The sequence below is a fragment of the Helicoverpa armigera genome, chromosome 2 (assembly GCF_030705265.1).
Source record: "Helicoverpa armigera isolate CAAS_96S chromosome 2, ASM3070526v1, whole genome shotgun sequence".
Taxonomy (NCBI): domain Eukaryota; kingdom Metazoa; phylum Arthropoda; class Insecta; order Lepidoptera; family Noctuidae; genus Helicoverpa; species Helicoverpa armigera.
The window spans coordinates 6,024,676-6,047,912 of record NC_087121.1 but is presented as its reverse complement, the minus strand read 5'-3'; the positions used below and the strand labels follow the sequence as shown (position 1 = coordinate 6,047,912).

Genomic DNA, 23,237 nt, shown 5'->3' with positions numbered 1-23,237 from the left:
GATACATCGAAAATGTATCAGTCATGTACGCTGTTAAGTAGCTTAATTTATTAATTAAATTACACGGTTTTATCTTTTTACCCACGACGGAACGGAGCAGGTATATGCGTTTAGGGTGAGAGATGTGCGTTTGTGTGTGCGTTTGTGTGTGCGTTTGTGCAAAGTAATGTTCCCACATATCTTCTAAAGTAATCATCTGATTTTGATGCGGTTTTCAATAAAGCGTTTGTGTTCGATCAGTTCATGTTCTTAGACAGGTGTCATGGCTGTAACTCACTAGGGGGCGCCACAATATTAGTCCAAACAGCAAAGTAATGTTCCCACGTACCTTCTAAGCTAATGATCCGATTTTGATGCAGTTTTCAATAACGTTTTTGTGTTCAATGAGTTCATGTTCTTAGATAGGTGTCGTGCCTGTAACTCACTAGGGGGCGCCACAATATTAGTGCAAAAGAGCAAAGTAATGTTCCCACCTACCTTCTAAACGAATGATCCGATTTTGATGCGGTTTTCAATAACGGTTTTGTGTTCGATGACTTCATGTTCTTAGATAGGTGTCATGGCTATTACTCACTAGGGGGCGCCACAATATTAGTGCCAAACAATGTTGCAATATAATCAAAACGTCCGATTACAATTCTGTTTTCATCAGCAATGTACGTGCTTAATGCATGTCCCCAAATAATAAAAATTACGCCTGTAACTCACTAGAGGGCGCTACAATATCGGTGCAAAATAATATTGCAATAACATATTATATAGACTATAATTCGTATATGCTCTCTAAAAAGTCTGAAATAAAATTAAGCAAAATTAAAATTTTGAAACCCCGACGGTAAAATCTTATTGAAAATAATAAAATAACTCAAAACCCCGACTTAACAATTATATAGGAATAACCGTCGGGGCTGCCTTTTCTATATGAAATTTCAACAATTAATTGCGTGTATTTTATGTCATCGTTAAACATCTACAATTCTTTAATAATTGTATTCACGACACTAGAAATCCTTTAGCTGGGTTAATGGCAGCCCCCGACGGATATTCCTATATAATTGGGTTAAGTCGGGGGTTTTGAGTTATTTTATTATTTTTCAATAAGATTTTTACCGTCGGGGGTTTTTTCAAAATTTTTAATTTTGCTTAATTTTAATTAGATTACATTAATATTTTGATTTCCATTTCTTAACCGAAATTCATGTGGTGTTACTTCAACTCTACACAACTTATGAAGATGAACTAAGATAACTATATTATTTTGTGTAACTTTCTGTTAAGATGCCTTCTCTTTATAAATATATTTCATGTATTATACTTAGTTCAGATTAAAAACGAATATAATCTATAAAGGGTCTGCAAAAGCTTTTTATTCTAACGTTTTTGCAATATCGAACGCCGGATGTCAATTTCCTATCCATCCCCAGTTATTTTATTGGATATTGTTACAATATTATCAGAAGGCTTTACTTACGCGCTTTTTATCTTTTTTATAGAAAGAGCTTTTCAATTAGTTTTCTATATTCTCTATTGTTTTCTAACGCCAACCAATCATTGATAGTTTCCATTTTCGAAATTGTATTCTTAATGCGAAAGTAACGCGCTTTCTCGGAAAAACTACGGAACCAATTTACATAAAATTTTGTTTTTTTTTTCAGTATCCAGTCTAGACCCTGATATTTTGCGCGTATAGTCTAGACTCTTGAAGTTGAAAGAAGACATGGGTTACTTTTTTTTTATTCTTGAGTAGGAAGTAGTTCCCTCGGGATGTGGGTTGAACCTCGGACAGTGGCGGCGTAGCATCGGGTAGCACCCGGGGCGGACTACAGGGCGGAGCACCCCCCAAAATTTTTTTTTGACAAAAATTCACCGAAACGTCTTCAAAAAACGCGAATTTTTTGAGTATTGGAACACAACAATACCCAAACAATATTGAAAAAAAATCTACCGTAAAGTGAAAAAGCCGCGCGAATTTTTTTTATTTTTGGGACGCAATGATACCTAAAGAAATAAGGAAAAGTGAAAACGCGAGCGCAACGAGCGAAAAATTTGAGTTTTTCACCACAACAGTACCCAACAAGTTTGAAAAAAAAGTACTGCAAAGTGAAGAAGCCGCGAGCGTAGCGAGCGAGAAATTTTTGAGTTTTGGGACGCAAAAACACCGAAATGAAAAAAGACCAGTGCAAAGTGAAAGGCGCGAGCGTAGCGAGCGCGAAATTATTGAGTTTTTCACCACAACAGTACCCAACAAGTTTGACAAAAGGTACTGCAAAGTGAAGAAGCCGCGAGCGTAGCGAGCGCGAAATTTTTTGAGTTTTGGGATACAAGAGTCATGTGAATTTTCTAATCGTTTGTTTGAGGACTCTCAAATTTTACTCAGAAAAAAAGAAACCGTGACTGAAGCTAGCTTCATTTGTTTTTGCTACTTCGGTGCTTTAGCTTTTTGTTAGGTTGAGGACTCGAAAAGCAACCGCAGAATAAATTAGAAACTTTATTCAACCGCGAGCGAAGCGAGCGGATTTTTTTACTAACTTTGAGGAATTAAGTAATCAGGTACCAGCAAAAATACAAGACAAGGGTGACAGTCGAAATGAGGGGTGTCACCCCTCTCAGTCTCGCGCATGCAGTGTTGTAGTTTTGTTTAAAATTTTTAATATCGCGCAGTAAATGGTAGTGAACCTAGGCTTCGCAGATTAGAATGGAACCCTTGGTGACTTGTCCCATGTGCCCGCGCCATCCTGGTCATGCGGACATGTGCCGACTGAGATGGCACCCTCTGAGATGTGGCACCCGGGGCGGACCGCCCCCTCCGCCCCCCCCTTACGCCGCTACTGACCTCGGAACCTCAGCTAATCGTTTATCAAACTTCACATGGAAAAAATATTGGAAAGCGTTGAAATGATGTCCATAAAATCATTTTAGTATATTTGTCTTGACTAATATTTTAATTAAACACACCAGTCTTTGAACCCTTAAAATAATTAATAATACCTATTTTAAGAAAACACTCTTAACCTTTATAATCCACCTCATTTAGCCTCATTAGCTAAGAGCCTTTCATAATTTTTATATTTTAAGAAAAATTTGTATTGTTTTATGTACTTTAACAAATATTAATAATGTCGGGACACATTAATGTAAAATAATTACATAAATTAGTAAATAATGAGAGTAACTTTTTATGAATTAAATAAGTAGTACGCATAATTAAATACGTGTAGGTACCCATGATGAGGACTGAAACGGAATTGTTTAATAAAAAAGAAACAAAACACTAACACAAAAAGGTTTACAAACCTTACAGTTAAAGAAACCTTACAGAAAAAAGGTGCGATATAATAAAATTAAATATCGCGAAAAACCCTATCTGGGGTGTGGTTTATTCAGAAATCGGAGTGCTTTGTTCATTCCGAGCAAAATGCAACTACTAAAATATGTTAATAAAATAGCCAATATTACCCCTATAACGAGATAATTTGCGTAACATCTATAATTACATTAAATCCCCGAAACACATGCAGGTATTTGCATAAACTGTTTTATAATAATATTGAATTATTTTTTAAATAAACATTTATGTAATGCTCATGTAATGCAAATTGGTGTTACGATGCCTGTTATGTATATCGATAGTTTAATAATTATTTATGTTTTTGTTTTAAAATGCTTTTAGCTTCTTTTTTTCGTATTAAGGTTATCATAACGACGAGATTCCATTAAAAAATATACGCGCCAACGCGAGTCCGCTGCTATCTTGTGTTAGCGAACAAGGTTGCAATTTTGGAGTTTTCTTTTAGAATAGTTCGTACGCATTTTTTAACAGAATAAAGAGAATAGAGAAATAAATATAATAAAGGCAGACCATAATGAACTTCAGTTTACGTCCCAGTGTGCACCAAGAAGGAATCTCGATCATACATACATGTCTGGACCATAAGTTTATACCTGCTATAGGCAGGTATATAAATTGAATTGATGTTTAGGCACAATCAATACAAAAAATATATATGAAGAATCTAGCTGTGATCGCTGAAATATGCACACAGTGAACAAATAGCTGGAAACAAATGACCATCCATTTTTAAACTCGTTAATAATTTTTAGCAGTGCCATTCGTAACAGCTCGAATAGCTAACTCGACAAAAGCACTGCGGCCGAAATAACTTCCCGCTATAAATTCAAGCTGAATTGTGCAGCTTGAAACGCTGCTTGTGAATAACTTCAATTGAAATAAGAATACGAGAAGGCGACTCCATTTTTCTTCCGATAAACGAGTTTCCTGACACTCGATATGAACAAACATTGGTGTACTTTATTTAAAAGGTGCTGAGAATGGCAGTCTAGACTGTTTCCGTATTTTGGGCCAATAGAATTTAATGGCTCATATTTCAAGCGCCAATAACTGTCCTTTTATAGCAAGAATGGCTTTTCACTCTATCCCGAAACTTTTTCTTTCTGAATTTGAAAGGTAAAATTATAAAATTCTAAATGAAACACAGGTTACATAACTAAACGCTCCTATTGTTTATTTACAATACAAAGCTTTTCCTATCATAAATTTTATTTACCTACATATCTTCCTACTATTGAGCCATTAATATTAAAAAGAAAACCCTCAGCTTTAGCCTTCTCGCCATATATTAGTCACCTTATGAATTCTTGAAAAAATCTCTTCTAACTTTCCTCAGTGTCACTATTTCTTGTTAAGACACTCACGTTATGGTACAGGGTAACCCGTTTTTAACCAGAGGTCTGACATTTTTATAACTTACTCTATAAGATTTAAAGCAGTTAGGTTCTGAAAACTGTGCTTTCATAGCCATTATTTCTCTCATATTTCCCGCTATCCCCCATTCACGGAATAGTGGAGAGAAAATTAAAGCATATTTTATACTCCTTTGGATTGTAAACAATATTAGTTTCCACAAATGTTGGCCAACTGTGAATGTTTTAATTAATTTATGTGCTGCAACGTAGAATATATTTCATAACAGTATTTACAGTGTACTTGCAACTAATGAGCTTTGCTTTAAAACAATTCTCGTTTAGATTTTAATGTCGTTAGTGTAAATTGTAGCTTTTTTTAATCTAAATAAAATAAGTCACTACATAGTGTTAAATACTATCTCTTTTCGGGGAGCAACTTTGAGTATCTAATTGTGACAGTAGTCATTTTACTGCACTTAAAAGTCCAATAAATATGATGGAACAGAAAGTAATATTTAAAGTAGCTTCATTTTACAGGTAATTAAGCATGCAATAACCAGCGTAATTGACATTAAAACTTTAATTTACAAAAGAGAAAATAAACGGTTATTGAGATTAATACTTAATTCATGTATATCCGATTTATTTCGAAAGTCGTAAAACAAAAAAGTAAAGGACTAGTGTAGCTCGCACTCATTCTTTTGAACGCAGTCAGGCATATCGGCAACGATCCTTATTTCGTAAATGGAGCTTGAAACGCAATTATGTAAATGCAATTACCGAATATCGACTCATTATTAACAGCCCAATTAATAGCACTTATATAACAGAACTGTTCCAAGTATGGTGTAGGTAGGTATCTTAATGAGTAATTTTTCATCATTACTATAAATAGAAATCTTTTGTTAGTTTTACAGCGCCCATCAGAATAGCTGTTATCCTCATATGCACCCTCGAAATATATTAAAGAGAGTTCTGTAAGTGAGAGCGCTATAAACTTTCATATCAATATCGCCTACACAGGTTTGAACCCTTTTAACCTACAGTCAAAAAGTTGGACAGGTGTTTCCTTATTTCAAAAACAGCTTTTCTGGCATACTAATGCCATTAATAATTCCAGACGCCTACTTTACTGTCATAATTAGAACATAATATTAGCTTTCCATAGATTCCTCGGAATCCTGCACAAAACAATTATTGAATGTGGCAATCTAAGTATGTTTAGGTCATCATTTACAGAACTGAAGATGTGAAAGAGTGTTTTTTATCCTACAAAAGATGAGTTCTCAAGTATGATGATGGCTTCTCTTCTAAGTAGAACGTTACCATACTGAATGGTTTTATAAAGCATCTCACAAAAGGTTCATCTTGTCAGTTGGCGTGTAACATATTATCGTAGATGATTTACATACAAGGAGCCACCTAATAATGTAGGAGCGCCTTCATTTATCATGCGCACAATATTTCACAAGTTCCTACTCCCGCCATGTTGTTCTTTTGTATTTACAAGTACTATGCAGAAGAATACGAGGTGAGTATGAAGAGGGGTATTCTGTATTTTAAATTATATAAATTTTGGCGCACTTTTGTTGGACAAAATGTTTATTAAGCGTTTTTACCTTCTTAAAACTAAATTCTGTTTTATTTGCGATTACCCTTGTCAATAACGTTCAATGTAAACTTCACACATTTTTTTTGTCTTGCGAGGAAAATGCCTACCTACACAAACCACCAGCTCTCGGGATAGCAAACTCACACACCTATACCTACAATTAATAATTTCCAAAGATAGCTATATAAACCTTCTTCGTGTATTTGGGAATAACCCAGCGTGTATTATAAATGCTTGTAAGCATTATTGTATCAGTATTTATAAGATTACGTTGGGTATTGTTTACGTAGGCTCCTGGGGTTTGCGGCTACTATGCGGTATTTTGTTATTCATTAAGTACGTTCCCACTTCACATTATAACACAGGTATTAAATTCTACATACATACCTTAGCTAACCCTAAGGCAATTATATGTCAAGCTCGTTTTGTTTGCAATACAGATAGTTATTTGAAGGAGACCATTATTTATTTATTATTCAGACCGCACAATTCGAATGCGTAACATAGAATAAGTAGGTACCTACGTTGATTATAATGAATGAAAGACATTGTATAAAGTAGATATTTGTTGGAAATCCTAAACTAGCTAATGATGTAGAATAAAATAATATTATAAGAAACATCAATTAAGAATAACATTTGAACATCTACACCAACTATTCGTAATTAGATAACTAAGTTTTACACACCAAATGTACCTATATTTTAATTGCTATCTAATATATGTATGTACAGAAATATTATTCTAGAAGTAATTTGTTTTATTTCGGATTGTTCTATTTAGTGACTGGCTTGATAAAGTTTGTATTTCTTAAGCTCCATAACAAAAAATACTATGCTACTAACTACGAAGCAAGCTAAAAACAAATACATACACTATATAGATAGGTACCTACGCCATCCAATTTTATTACGAGTATATCGACCACGCTTCACGGGGCCATGCTCCGTCAAGCATGAAATCTCACCTGCACCCCAATTACGCAGCGCCAATGCAATTGGGACAACTTTGAGGGTGATTTTCACATCACGCCTCGTGTTAGCTGATTACGAGGTTTTACGTGACTTGATTAAAACTTCTAATTCCTTGAGGTTTATTGGAAGTCGTAATTTTTAGAGCGGCACTACGGTGGTTTAATTTTAGCGTATGGCATGTGTCAGCAAAAGATAAAATTGCTGGAAAGGTCTTACTGGTGTGTACATGTTTTGATTACGTACTAATTACTCCCTATCTCGTATTCTACCATATTACTGAATTTTACGGGGTTTTGTACGCGCGACACACTGTGAAAAATCCATTAGTGAGAAAATGATAGTTAGTGATAATCAATGTTTTTTAGGGTTCCGTACTATTGCTTTCGCTCCTCTGTCCGTCCGTCCATCCGTCTGTCTGCCACTAGGCTGTATCTCACGAAATGTGATAGTTAGAGAGTTGAAATTTATGCAGATGATGTATTTCTGTTGCCGCTATAACACTCTGAAAACTCGAATAAAATAATTATTTCGGAGGGCTCCCATACAACAAACGTGTTCTTTTTTTGCTCATTTTTGCTCTGGCACGGAACCCTTCGTGCGCGGGTAAGACTCGCACTGGACCGGTTTTTTTTAACGAACATATATTTAGCAAACGCGTATTAAAGTCAAGAAACTAGAAGGAATAAAAAAACACATTCATTTCAAAGATAGTTACTACATCAGAACAAGACAATACAAACTAAATAAATCGTACCAAGATTGTTTTCAGCCATGTTTTACTCGTATTGCACGTAGCTCTGAAACACGTGTTACAAAGAATACTAGCACAGTGCTAACTGTTCCAAGAAAACTAAACTATAAATTCTAACAAACTTCCTCACTATAGTTTAAGTGATTCTATTTACTAGCTCACACGTTTTCGAACGATTTATCCTTAACATGTGTTAAGAAAGATTCTTAGAGCTTCTGAAAATAATATGTAATTAATCTTATCAGTGCTATGTAAAGAAATTTGATGGTATTTCTAGATAATAAGATAGACGATACGTGTTTAAGATTAGCTTGAACGTCACATCTAAACTGTAGGTGGAAATTAATGATTCGACGGCAGTATAAAGTTCCGAATCGATACAAAAAACGACCTATACTAGATGATTCCCGCCGTTTCATCTCTTAAACAAATACTTAGGTAATTTCCACCCAGATATAAAAACCCACGTACACTTCATAGGAATAATACCGGATGAAAAAACACAAAATATCCTGAAAATTGTTATTGTTGAAACACACTTTTTGAAACATAACTTTGGTTAGGCGTGAAAAACAGTTTCAATAAACAATACAAAAATGACAAAGCCTATGTCGTTATATGACCTCTATCCACCACAATTGGCTCACCTATCTGTGCCGCATCCAATAATCTCTAAACCAAAATATTTTCCAGCGAAACCAAATTGTATTTCCATACAATGTACTCCGGTGTCAATATACCCGATGTTCCGCAAAATAAAAGTAGGTTTAGAAAGAGTTTAAAAAATAACTTACATACCCATAGAAAATGTGCTATGCTGTGAAACCGCTAATCCTTAAAGTCACGCATAGGTAAGGTATTGGCCTGCAACAGTTCGAAATATTTCATTCATTATTCTGACCGACAAAAATGTTGTAGGTATTTATTGAAGTTACATCATAGTTTATCCGTAAATTACGCTACGTTACGCTCATTTCGCGCTCAGAAAACCCAAGGGAAAAAAGCACTAACATTACTCGAAGCTCATTCCACCTACAGCTGATTGAATTATTCATAGGAAGACGTACATTGAGTTGCAAATAACAACCAAACGCAGCGTATCAGCGTGAATAGGCTAGTTTCCTAAAAAATAATAATTAGTCCGTCTTGTAGATTGTCCAAAATTAAGCGATACGTATTTTTTCTTTTTTAAATTGGACCAGAACTTGTTAAGATATAGCGTGTTAAAGTTGAGTGTGACGTCACAAGTTGCTACAATTTTCAGGACACTGTGACGTAAAAGGCCCCCACTCCTAATTTTTGAAGTGTATTATCTTTGTCATTTTATGTTTAATTAAAAAAAGAAAAAATACGTATCCAATATTTTTTGATTATCTAAAAAGCGGACTAAATATTATTTCATTATTTCGACCCTGGACACTACCCTATTAGTGGCCGGGGCGATAAGTGAGCGTAAATGCGCGTAATGATAAATAATAAATGAATTTATCGGCGCTAAACTCAAGTGGCGTTTACTGCGCATCGCTTGTTGCCGGCTATTTACCAATTTACGATGATGATTACATTCGATTAGTACGCTACATCGAAATTATGGAGTTTTGTTTTATATTTAAGTCCCTTTAGGTATACTGTGCCTAAAAAAAGTTTTGGTGGCCTAGTGGGCAAAGAACCAACCTCTCGAGTATGAGGGCGCGGGTTCGATTCCAGGTCAGGCAAGTACCAATGCAACTTTTCTAAGTTTGTATGTACTTTCTAAGTATATCTTAGACACCAATGACTGTGTTTCGGATGGCACGTTAAACTGTAGGTCCCGGCTGTCATAGAACATCCTTGGCAGTCGTTACGGGTAGTCAGAAGCCAGTAAGTCTGACACCAGTCTAACCAAGGGGTATTGGGTTGCCCGGGTAACTGGGTTGAGGAGGTCAGGCAGGGCAGTCGCTCCTTGTAAAGCACTAGTACTCAGCTACATCCGGTTAGACTGGAAGCCGACCCCAACATAGTTTGGGAAAAAGGCTCGGAGGATGAGGTATACTGTGCCTGTAAAATAACGTTGGTGTTGAACTCCAAGTTTAAGTTACAGTTGAAATACGTGTAATACATCTTAGTAGGTACTAAACCTACTTGTTATAAGCCACTCCATTATTTCGTTGGAAAACGCTCAAAAAATATTTCGAGAATTTTCTGTAAAATAAAATTGTAGCGTTTGTCTTTAATTCAATGGTACATCGGGAAAACTGAAGACCTCTCGTGGCTTCTTATTATACCAGTCTAATATGCTTTACGTATTTATTTAATAGAGGTGAGATGAATATAGAATATACAGCCAATCCGGATACGAAAGCAAGATAAAGTGGCATAACGTTTGAATATAAATGAATTTATGGGCGCTAAGCTCAAGTGGAATTAACATGTGCCACATTTCGCTTGTTGTCGGCCATTTGCGAAGGCCATTAATTTATGACCCCGATTACCGATGCAGTATTGATTAGAGAACTTTATTTGTGAGAAGTTAGCTCATTGGGATGTGGCTATTGTGTAGGAGCTTTTGTTCATTGAGCATTGGGCCGTATGGATAAAAACATTGAATTTATTTCATTATTCCAAACAATAATATACTACTACTGCTGAACTACAATACAATTGTAGCGACATTAGCAAATAACTCAGTTATTAAAACATTTATTACTATTTGAAAATCAGAAAAAAGTTTTTAAGTTATTTTTTTACTAAGAAAAGTAACATTTATTGATCCTAGTCATCTAGTCATAAATCTTTTAATATTTCAGACGGATGAACCGAGTACTGATACATCGGTAGTTACGGAAACCCTTAAGCTGCTCCGTCTTTCTATCCGAGATAAAATCCATATTGAGGTCAAGAGCTGAACCGTTCAGTAAAAAATCTTATATTTTGAGATATCCGTATCTGGATCAGAATGTTTCTAAATCTTTCGTAATCAAAAGGTTTTAAAAATGTAAGTAAGAGGAGTTACCACAGCCAAAAAACTGACCCAAAATTGGCTTCAAACTTCTTTTTGTCACTGCTTGTGCATTTTTAAAAAGAAACTTTTATATAGCTTGGTACTAAAAGGCAGTAAAAGGAGATGGCCAAAAAAACACCCAGAGTCGACAGGAACTTCATATGTATGATTGGATTCAGTATAATTTGTGGATTTTAAAAAGTATTTCAAATCATCTAAAAACCATGGGGTTCTCTTTTTATAACGTTTTTTCGATCAAGATTTTAGTTCACAAAAAAGTTTACTTTTACTGTTTGATGTTCGTTAGAAGTTGAATGCAGACTCGTGATTGGACCGTTTTGCATTGCTAAGTCATTTGTTATATTTGACAATGTCACATGGCGCGATTTTCAAAGACCATTTCTCCAAAAACATTTCATAGCCAGTTGTGAAGGTTGCATGTAACTGCGAAACCTCTCCAAGTAGGTAAGGTCGGTGCTTAATCGTATCTGGAGTGGTTAAATACAAGACCTTTTAATCACCAGGCCAACTCTGAAACTATGGGGTTATTACTAGTGGCTTGTATAATGTTAGTTTACTTTGCTTTTTTATGTCCCTTGATGTTAATAATCTTTAAAATCAACATATATTCAACATAACCTATTTTTGCGATAATATGAAATAGCTCCTATACCCCATGGATTTCAGTCTGGATTTTTTGGCACCATCAAAGGTCTATCATAAAGAACCTATTGGTAACCATTTCATTGCTGTCGATTCTGGGTTTTTTTTCTATGAAAATTTGGCCATCTCCTTTATGCGCCATAAAAATGTCTTTAAAGTTTTTATTAAAGTTGCTGATCGACAGACGACCCACAAAAACCTGGTAATGTACATTGACGCGGTTTCGCTCACGGCACGTCCTTCCTAATTGATAATAGATTATCTTTTGGCTGTGTTAAAAAAAATTTAGAATTATTAATATTCAAGAGTAAGGAGATTTTACATCGTTGAGACGATATTGTCTACTCTTTCACTCACAAAATATGCAACATTACGTTGCTATGACAACTTAGTTTACTAACAAAACAATCAAATATTACTGTCAAAATAGTTAGGTCGGTCATGGTTTATTTTATTATTTTAAATGCAAAATAAAAACAAACCTACGTATTTGATGTAATCTTGAACAACAGTGATGCGGCCCTCACGTAATTTGCCCTCGCACAGCAGGAAATCTGTAGTGAATGTATACGGTCGCCTGTCAGCCTCACCGCCGGACGGGAAGCGTATGAACTTCTGCACAGATTTCGAAAAATCCATCGTCATCAACAGCTTCAAGCAACGAGGATGGAGACAAGTGTCACCTGAAGAAGACTGGCACGTGTACTGGGCTAATACGGGGAACTGCCGCAGTATATTCAGCATCGAGAGTGGCCTTCGACTTGGCGACAATCAATTAATCAACCATTTCCCAACACACTACGAACTAGTACGTAAAGATTTACTCGTAAAAAATATAAAGAGATACAGAAAAGAATTGGAAAAAGACTGTAATCCCCTTGCGGAAAAAACCGAAGTGAAACTCCCGAGCGGGCAAGTCATCACTCGCTATTTATATTTAGATTTCATTCCGGTAACGTTCGTGCTGCCTTCCGACTACAACATGTTTGTAGAGGAGTACCGAAAATTTCCTCAAACAACCTGGATTTTGAAGCCCTGCGGCAAATCTCAAGGAGCCGGTATATTTCTCATAAATAAACTGTCGAAACTGAAAAAATGGTCCCGGGAATCCAAGAAATACTTACAGCATCATCTCACAAGCAAAGATACTTATGTCATATCACGCTATATAGATAATCCGCTTCTTATCGGAGGGAAGAAATTCGATTTAAGGATTTACGTCCTCGTTACGTCGTTTCGTCCTTTAAAAGCTTACATGTTTCGGAATGGATTTTGTAGATTTTGCACAATGAAATACGACACGAGCGTCACGGAGCTCGATAACATGTATGTACACCTAACGAACGTCAGCGTACAAAAACATGGCGGTGACTACAATAGCCAGCACGGCGGTAAGCTCGGTATTCATAACCTAAAACTATATTTAGAAGGAACTCGGGGTCGAGAAGTGACCGAGCGGCTGTTTGAGAACATACAGTGGCTGATAGTGCACTCGTTAAAAGCTGTGGCCCACGTTATGTCGAATGACCGCCATTGCTTCGAATGTTACGGCTACGACATAATCATAGACGATAACTTAAAGCCGTGGCTTATAGAGGTGAACGCCTCCCCTTCGATGACGGCCACCACGGTTAACGACAGGATACTCAAGTACAAGCTCCTGGATAATGTTTTATCGGTAGTTCTGCCCCCGGACGGAATTCCGGACGCACGATGGAGCAAAACGCCTACTGCAGAGGCTTTAGGGGATTTTCAAATTCTCATTGACGAAGATTCTATGTACAAGGCAGAGACGGACGCTTTACAACGTGAGAAGAGCAGTCGCAAATACTAAAACATATTTGAAACACGCACGCATGTATTGTTTAGGCTTGTTTTTTTAAATAAAACATTAAAATTGCATTGTTTTTTTTTATTAAATTTCTAAAACTACCACAATAATGTTAGAAAGTTATGTTCTGACGCGATGGAATTTGTTGTAACGTGAATTGGCATCTTCTTTTTCCATGAGCTCCTCATCAATCAACAGTTCGAAGTCACCGAGCGCTTCAGATGTCGGAATCTTATTCCACCGAGCATCGGGAATGCCATCTGGTGGTACAACCACTGACACGATGTTATCAATTAATTTGTATTTCAATATTCTATCATTATGAGTTGTCGATTGTAAAGATGGTGAAGCGTTCACCTCTACAAGCCAAGGCTTGAGAGTATTATCTATGATGATATCATATCCGTAACATTCGAAACAGTGCCGATCATTAGCCATAACGGGTGCAACAGCTTTCAAAGAGTGAACAATAAGCCACTGCATTTCTGCAAACAATCTATCGGTTACAGAGCGGCCTCTCGTACCTTCCAAATATAGACGGAAATTCTGGATACTCATTTTCCCGCCGTGCAAACTGTTGTAATCCCCACCGTGCTTCTGTACGCTCACATTAGTCAAATGCACGTACATGTTATCGAGCTCAGTTACACTCGTATCATATTTCACAGTACAGAACCTACAGAAGCCGTGTTGGAATAAATACGCTTTCAGAGGGCGAAATGACGTCACTAGAACGTACAGCCGCAGGTCAAATTTCTTTCCACCAATTAGCAATGGGTTGTCAATGTAACGTGATATAACGTAACTTTCTTTACTCGTCAGCTGGGGGTGGAAGGGAGTTTTCGCCTCGCGGGACCACTTCTTTAGTTTCGATAATTTGTTTATTAGAAATATTCCTGCACCCTGTGACTTTCCGCACGGTTTCATAATCCATGTACTCTGAGGAGACTTCCTGTACTCTTCAACAAACATGTTGTAGTCGGCAGGCAGTACATAGGTCACGGGTATAAAATCTAAGTGTATATAGCGGGTAATCACTTGTCCATTTGGTAAAGGTACCTCTGTTTTTTCAGCCAAGGGATTACCTTCCCTCTCAAGCTCTTTCCTGTATCTTTTGATATTTTTTACTAATAAATCTTTACGCGACAATTCGTAATGGTTAGGAAAGTGATTTATCATTTGGTTGTCGTTCATTCTGTAGCCGCTCTCGATACTGAAAATTGTTCGGCAATTTTGTGTGAAGGACCAGTAAAAGTTCCATTCATCGTCGGGCCCCACTTGGATCCAGCCGCGGCGCTCGAAGTTGCTCATTATCACAGACTTCTCCAAGTCGGTACAATAAGTCACCCTACCTTTCTCCATAACTGGCGGTGTAAGTTTACCGTAGACTGCGGGGGATACTTTTTTCGCTTCTTGTGTCATAACGCACTAAAAATTCTAAGACGAAGACATTGTTACAAAAATAAAAATATACTAAAACAAAAATAAAATAAAGCTTTCGGGAATGTTTGATTAGTCACTGTCAATTTCTCGTCAATTTCCTTTTCAGTTTGTAGTTTTAGCTCTATGGTTCCACCATGGAGTTATTGTTGAGAAAGTGTTCGCAAGTTTGTTTTTGGTAAGGTAATTAATTTCCATTATGCTGGTGTTAATAATGTGAAGCGAAGTGGGCCAAGCTTTTAACAGCAAATTAAAAATATCAACATTGATTGATGGGCAGGCGATCAAATATTGTTGTAGTGGGCCGGGCGCGTTCGGCACGCTTCCCAAGCGACAAGGTAAAAAGAATAAAAGCCATTGTGTCTTCAGTTTACCATCCAATTTTAGTAGAGGCGACTTCAATTCCCCGGAGAAATCTCGTTCAATATTTTCTCCTCTTTTGTTTGTTTGTATCATTTTCTAAACTACGCCGCGATAATCTGCCTTTTCATATCGCGTATGTGAAGTTTTGTTATGTTCCAAGGATAGGGAATATGATAGAATTATTTATGTTCGGGGGAACTAAAACTGTAGCTTACATAACATATTTTGCACACATGATTTATTATTATGATCTTATCCGAACTCGGAGATGTTACGAAAATACCTGAATTTTACCTCCTTTAGCAAAATTGGCTTAGGTAAGAAGAGGAAAACAAGAATATTGTCAGTGTGCTATTGTGTGTTCTATTTGTTTATCTTGTTCTGAAATATTTTGCCGTGATAGGCTAAAGCTGGGATATTGGACGACCGTTCGATAGCGGTACGCAATATACAAACTTTGATCTGGGAGTGAAACAGACTTTTTTTGCGAACAACGTATGTGCAGGCAAAGATAAATATGTGACAGGCTTTTCATACTATATTTGTGTTTATGTTATATACGGTCGAAACGTATCAGAATTTTGTACCGTGCACATATTTGTCCCGTTTTTTTTAACTATAGAGGTCATTGATACGGTCCTAAATGTTTCCTAGTTCAACTTGCATACAAAAGTTCCTATTCATAACCAATCCCAATAGAATTTTAAAAACTATTAATTTAGGTAGTTACTAACTTTTTTTTATTCACGTATATCACCAAAAGTCTCTCTAACAATTTCAAATATTTATCCATTTTAAAATCAAACCCGCATACGCTTTTCACACTCACTGCATAAACCACGTTGCGTTATATGCATCAACTCTTTTTTATATTTAAATAAAATACGGGTATAAAATATTATAAAGGTCACCTCCGGGTTTTCAAGCCACTGTATTCAAGTGTTTATCATTCATCATGTGGCCGACACTCAATCTCTGCTGCCACCGCAAGGGAATAAACTTGATGATGCTTTTTTATTTCTTTGTTATGCTTCCACCAAAATATGAAAAGGGAAACGAAACGTACGTGTGAACTTATAGCGTGTATTTTGTTTTCCCTGAGTGTGCAGAAAAGGCAGTTTGCGCCATGGCCATTATTACCCATGAAACGCAAATTACAGTTATTTTTGCATTTTCCTTCCTGTAATTTTCTACATAAGCTTTTGATTTTTTTCATAAAAATAAATAAAATTTTACATAATCACAGTACAGAAATATTTTGTTTCATGAAATTGATAGTCGTTCGTTGTCGAGTTTCCATGAAAACGCTATATCGTATTACCGTTAAATATAAAACTTTTAAGAGCATTAAAATAGAACGTTAAACAAGCTTATCGGTGAACTTCCAAAGCATATTGTCGATATACTTAGAAATACGTAACGATACTTCACTTGAAGTTTATCGGAAAAGATTATTTCAGTCCATAATAGGTACCTACTTAACTAAACTTGCCGTTGCATGCGGTTTCTCTTGTATGCTACAGAATTTTTTGAACAAATATGATGGCCATGATTTTTATACTATGTTAATGTACATATGTTGGTGTGCTACTCTTTCACGCAAAAACTACTGAATTTATCCGAGCACGGAAAGCAGTTTGCTCAGGGAGCGGTTGAAACTGTCGTTTACAAAATAAAAGCAGCCTATAATTTCTTTTTCTATTTTCAATTTCTCCCCCACTTCCGCAGTATAAGCTATTATATTTGTCCCACTTCCAACACTTGCCCATGTCACACGAAGGCAATCAAAAGATCAGCATCAGCCAGGCTGACAGCCGGGTAACGAAGGAGAACCCCTTGTAAATCTTCCTTATGTAAATGTTCAAACAATTTCCTATATTTCGTTCACAAACCATTTTTTGTAAAACTACAGAGAGCCATAAAAAGGTGTGATTTTTCCGAGTATTGCGCTAGAAGTTTCAATTTATTTTTTACGCGGATCTATTATATATAGCTGGAAATGGAAATCACTGTTGAATGTCGAATATGAATATGAATAAATAAAGATGCATTTTAACAATGGTAATAAAAAATCAAAGGTAAGTACTATTTTTGTTAAAATCAAATTGTTTTAACAGCTTTTGTAAATAAACGATATTGTTGTTATTATTTTATTGCAGTTTTTATTTATATTTTTTTCCCTGTGATCAATCTGTATTTAAAGGTGATGGACAGTGGACACTCCATTAATTCACTTCAAAATCCTGTTTTTGAATGAGCTGAACTTTGCAAACTGTCTTCAAATGCCAATTTAACTTTGAATTGTTTCCTAAATGTTAAAAAAAAGCTTTATAGAAAAACCCTTATAAATTGCGGCTTGTTGCGCTACGAACCCATCGTCTAAGTTCATTTGTATTTACATATATTCTATCATTTTATGCTATTGCAATGTGGGCAGTTATTGGTTATGAAATGATAGAGACATTGCTATGTCTAAGGCGTATAATATACTGAACTGATTAACCTAACCTTAGTACTAAGTACACGTATAGGTAGGTCGGCTTACACACAACATTATGTATAATTGAGATAAATTGTACAAGCACTAATACCTAGATAGACTTGAAAATATGCAGTCTTTTCAATAGACAGTAATAATACATTCGCAAAATTCTGAATACATTCTGATTTTAATAATTATTTCATCCAAACGCTTTCGAGAATAATTTCAAAAAAATACTTCGTTAGCCTCACGAAAAATACCACCTTAATTACAACGCAAAAAATTCTGAAAACCAAAACTTACATAAAAGGAGGTCTATTCAGTATTTTTCTCTCAGGTAAGCTTTCACGTCTCATTCATTACGTAGTCTGCAAAAAGTCGCGGCATAATCTCGAACCCTTGACCTCGGCAAAATAATAAATACATTTCCATCTTTTTTCTCCAAAGATGGAGTGGGATGAAAGTCTTTACAAATTGGGGCAATGTCTAATGGATCGTGGGAACTGTCGAGGGCTCTCGTGATTGCGAGGCAGCAAATGGAGTGTTGTTTCATTCGCTTGTCTGCACTTTCACGCATGCAAATAAAAGGTACGACGCGTGTTTATATTTTATTTAACACACGTCTTTTTATTGCGTTACGCTTTTCCTGATTGGTACCGCTCTGTTTGTTTATGGTTCTTTCAGATCATACATTGAGTTTTTTATTATTTTTAATTGTCTGTATTTCAATACATTTGGCGCTGTGCCGTGTTTTTGACAATTTTAATAGCTATCCGAAAAATGGATTCTCAAAGTATTTTTGAAGTATTGTTGTACTCGATATTGGCTCCTTGCCCAATCAACTACGATAAGCTGGTCCCTATCACACAATATGCCATCAGCCGGTTAGGCCTGCCGTGACAGGCATTATTTCCTTCAATAGAAAATCTAATATCTTTTATAGTCGATATATCTGCAGCAAAGTAAATTACTATCCTTTTGAGGTATATTAAATCAAAGGAAGCCCCATGATTAAAGGGTGTACAGAAACGTGACACTTATGTCAAGTACGAGCTCCGATATACGGGGAATCCTTTATACATTACGGCAATTTGAAATAACACGCTACAAAGGGAACTATTTTTGTACAACTTTGTTAACAGAAATACTCCAACTGAATATTTTGTTCACGTTTGTCTGAGCTGATTGTAGTGTTAATTATAAATTGAACGTCCATTGTACTTAGTACGATCCTCGCTTCGTAGTAAAAAAAAATCGTTTTAGTGACCGATTACTTGAATGACCGTCGCGTCGGTCAAACTTTCCCCAATTGTTTTGTTATGATTGTAAGTCTTCGTTTTAAAGTTCATTCAATCGCAGTAATTTTAAGAAACTTCGCCAATAGATATAATTGGTTCTGATATCTAAACACGAGGTCCAGAAACCTAAATACTACGCAGTTAACATATAAATTCAGCAACCAATTAACTGAGTTACGTAAATATTATATTACACACCCAAAGCTTTCACTATTGGACAAACATCGTGAAAGTTTGAGCGATCCCAATTACGGGCGCGATTCGATACGGAATCGATTAAAATATCGTTCATTTACCAATTGAACTCCCGATGGAAATAGATACTACTCAATAATTGACACCCATCGAATTCTATGTTTGGTTTATTTTTACGTCGCCTAATTGGATTACGTATCGATTTGAGAACATCGTCGACTCGATACTCGGCAATTTGAAATTGGAATATTAATTTCAACTTTTAATTGTGCCTTTTGCTTTAAATTAGTTATATTCTATATTATAATTACATTGTTTGAATATGTGACCTGGTTTTATGCACCTTTTTAAGTCAAAATATTTTTACCGTATACCAAAAAGACAAGGAAACCTCATTAATTTTACACTTCAGTAGTACAGGTGTGTCTTCATTTTAGCTTATTATACTTTTACTCCACTGCCATAAAACAAAGACAAGCCAAGTGCAAGCATACATTATTCGGTATGTTTCGTTGCGAAATGGCTTTTTTACAGCTTAACGTAGTTTGAAATAGAACAGTGTCTCGTATGGCGAAATTCAACGTATTAAATCGTATGCTATTAGCAGAATAAATGCAATCATTTTCCCGAGTGTCTGAAGTTATAAAGCTAAAGCTAACTCAGTTGGGTCTGATTTTATTACGGACTAATCTTATTTTTAAAACGGAGACTTTTTCAACTGTATTTTTAAGTAATTGGTCTGGCTTTCGCCATACGTTTTGTCGTCATAGAAAATTGCTCGAATCATACCTCGATTAGATTACACGTTCATTTACATTTCTAAAGCAAACGAGTCATATTATTACTGAAAGCATTGGCGAAAACGAAAAGAGTCAACAACCCTCATATGTCCTGTGAAGGCTGTGCAGGCCAAAGAACAGCGCCAGTGCCATCTATCAAGTGAAGCATGAACTATTCAAGCGTAACGTGAAACCATCAAGTGTCGAGCCTCACTTCAGAATGATTGACGTTCAATTGAATATCTCTGCCAAGCGAGCACAGATACTCAACATTTTGCATTTCTCTTTGTTCTCTCAAATGTACCAAGTTTTCTCAATTTGCCACCTTTCCTCTTTATTTCCTACACTGCATGCGTAACAGTAATAAGAGCGCGCCCACAAAAGATTTTCATTAAGAAAATTCATCAACGCAGACGTAAACGCAACCTCTCATACCGCACTCAACATTTATGAAAACGCACGGAAGTGTAGTTAAAATAAAACTTTATGTCGCACCCGACGAGTTTTATGTCTGTAAATGGAGAATTTCATAATACAGTGTATAGTGAGTGAATAAGGCCTGGATCGTGACGGGTAACTCTGTTTGTAAAGTTATTACCGAAAGCCAACGAGCAGACGGAGCGAGTTCGGTTGAGCGATAAAAGCAATTTTTGCAGATAAACTCGTGCTGTGTTGCAAATTGTTTTTGTGAATTTACTCAAACATTGTTATGGCTGTGACATGGCGTACTTAAGTTATTTCCTGTTTAAAAGTTCCTATTCCTCAACCAATATGACACTCAATTACCTACTCGATGGTGAGTATCGCTAAATGTGTGAACATATACGTAAAGATATAACTATGAAAGTATTGTAGACAAAGTTAGTTTCCGTTTCTCAAGGGACAAGGCTCAGTTCTATGTGTGTTCTTGCTCGCAATGAAAACTTGCATGACTTTGCAATACTTTTTTGTGCTAGTATACTAGATCTTGTATAGTTATGGGGACGTGAAATCCAGAATAAGTAAAAAAATATGATACATGGGTAACATATGCTCATTTTTGTACAAAATTTTGCGACAATAATCACCGAAATTAACAATAATTTAGATATCTTACAATATCACAATGCATATAAAGAGTAAACCTACCATCTTGAATATTAAATTGGTTGGTTCTGAACTACTATTTCAAAATCCCACTTATTAAAAGTCTCAAAACCTCTTTTAAAAAGAAAACAGAAACTTTAAAACATCTCACTTGGAACGTACATCGAGAACAGTCCACAAATTGTGACCACTAATCGTAGTGACTTGTATATCTGCGACCAAATTGCATTCGGCGGGCACGTGCTACATGAATTACGAACAGACTGACTGCAGTCCGGTTTATGACGGTAGAAATGGCTAAATTGCTTGCTGAATATATCTGGTTTTCGTTATTGAGGTTTTATATTTTGGTGTTTCTAAGTAAACAAGCAAAAGAGATATATTTTTTAGAGGTATGATGAATGAATTTAGAATATTTTCTGACGTATAGGCTATAAAGTATTGAAGAATACCTTTTCTTTGATTTATGAAGTGTTGAAGTTTGAGCGCTGTTTTAAGTGTGCATATATTTTTATAATACATGAGTTTGTTCTTTTGTATCAAATATCATGTTTAAGTTCAAAAAAAAAACAATAAAACATCGTTATACCAAATTCCAAACAAAAGAGAGAAATATTTAAATTGCATTTATTATGCGAAGATACCGACGCAAAGTCAATGATTACTTTGACCAACTTCGTTACTTAAATAATTCAAAGAGTTGACGTTTTATCGGAAGTTTTATTGAGTTAGCACAACTAAACTGGTTGCCGTCATTTATCAGCTAGCTCGATTCTAAAAGCTCGTTTCATTCTGAAATATTCAAGTTGTTCTTAACATTTAAATTAAACATAGGGATCCTATGACTAACATTGCTTATAATTTTATGAGTCGTTAAAAAGACAACAGAACAAGCTATCATTACAATAATAGTCGAAAGTGATGATGGAGTAGCTTAGATGTATATTATCTAAATGATAACTCCTTCGTTTCCGAGGATCTGTACTAGGTGTGGTAATCCTTCTCGCCTTTACGGATCATTAGCGTGGTGTTATGTTAGCCCAAAATACCAATAAAGGCAGAGTGAAAGGTGCCCACAGTAATACAAATATTTCACCGAAACGATTCGACTCCACGCAACGTAATGTAGCCGCGTAGTTATGGCTACACTACAGCTGCTACGAATGCCGACGGCGTAGCGTGGCGTAGCCTAGTGGTTGCTACGCGGCAAACGTAATTGCCGTACGTTGTGTAGTGTAACATTCATTATGAACATTTCGTTTCGACTTGATTCATTCACTTTTTGCCATTTTAATGTTGTGTTGAATTCGCTATATCTTCGTTCGTATGCTCGTAAATGTATTTCGTAGTATTTTAAATGGGCGTAATTAAATTGGGTGGGAAATTTATTGCACTAGCCATTAACCTCGGTTTCGCTTGTGTGACCGTCTGGCTTGAACTGGAATATTTTTGCTTGTAAATTAAATCTGGCGTCAATTTGTGCCTATTCGTTTTTCAGTAGTACGAAGTAGATTATTATTATAACTGAATGAAAAAAAACTCTCGATCGAGTTTTTATTTGCGATGAAAATAATTTTTAAATCTGATTTTGGAATTAAATCACTGGGGTATTAAATAAACCAAGTTCGGCTGATTTATTGATTGTTAGGTACTGAAATATAAAACTTCTATAGAAAAATATTGTGAGACCTACAAAACATATTTTTATAACAGACTACATTGATTTGATTGTATCTTATTTTAAATCAACGGACTAAAAAAGGAGTGATTTTAAAAATGTTGAAAACCATCACGACTGTCACGATTGGCCACCTGCGTCTGCTAAAAACCAGACCAAAATATGAACTACTAAAAATAAATCGCCAATATAATATTCCTCGTATCCTGATAACCAGTAAACAGGCACACCCACAATTTATAGTTGCAGTACACTCATAAATTTAACCGCTTTCTGCTCCAAAGAGCTCATTAAACCCTCTCCTCGCTCGTGATACTAAGTAGTTCCTAGGGCATATTAAACGTGAACTTTGATAACAGTTTGAAAGTTTGGAAATGCTATAAGTTAGCTTCAACGACTG

The 23,237-nt window shown here is 35.8% G+C and overlaps 2 protein-coding genes across 2 annotated transcripts; one reads left to right on the top strand and one right to left on the bottom strand.

The window, feature by feature from the left end:
• Nucleotides 1–12,092: 12,092 nt before the first annotated feature.
• On the top strand, nucleotides 12,093–13,602 carry LOC110377583 (polyglutamylase complex subunit TTLL1-like). The gene has a single exon (XM_049843968.2). The coding sequence runs from the start codon at nucleotides 12,200–12,202 to the stop codon at nucleotides 13,517–13,519; it is 1,320 nt and encodes a 439-aa protein (XP_049699925.2). The 5' UTR covers nucleotides 12,093–12,199; the 3' UTR covers nucleotides 13,520–13,602.
• LOC110377590 (polyglutamylase complex subunit TTLL1) lies at nucleotides 13,569–15,059 on the bottom strand. Its single transcript, XM_021336522.3, has one exon. It carries the CDS (start codon nucleotides 14,936–14,938, stop codon nucleotides 13,637–13,639), a length of 1,302 nt encoding a protein of 433 aa, XP_021192197.1. The 5' UTR covers nucleotides 14,939–15,059; the 3' UTR covers nucleotides 13,569–13,636.
• Between the last annotated feature and the right edge of the window lie 8,178 nt (nucleotides 15,060–23,237).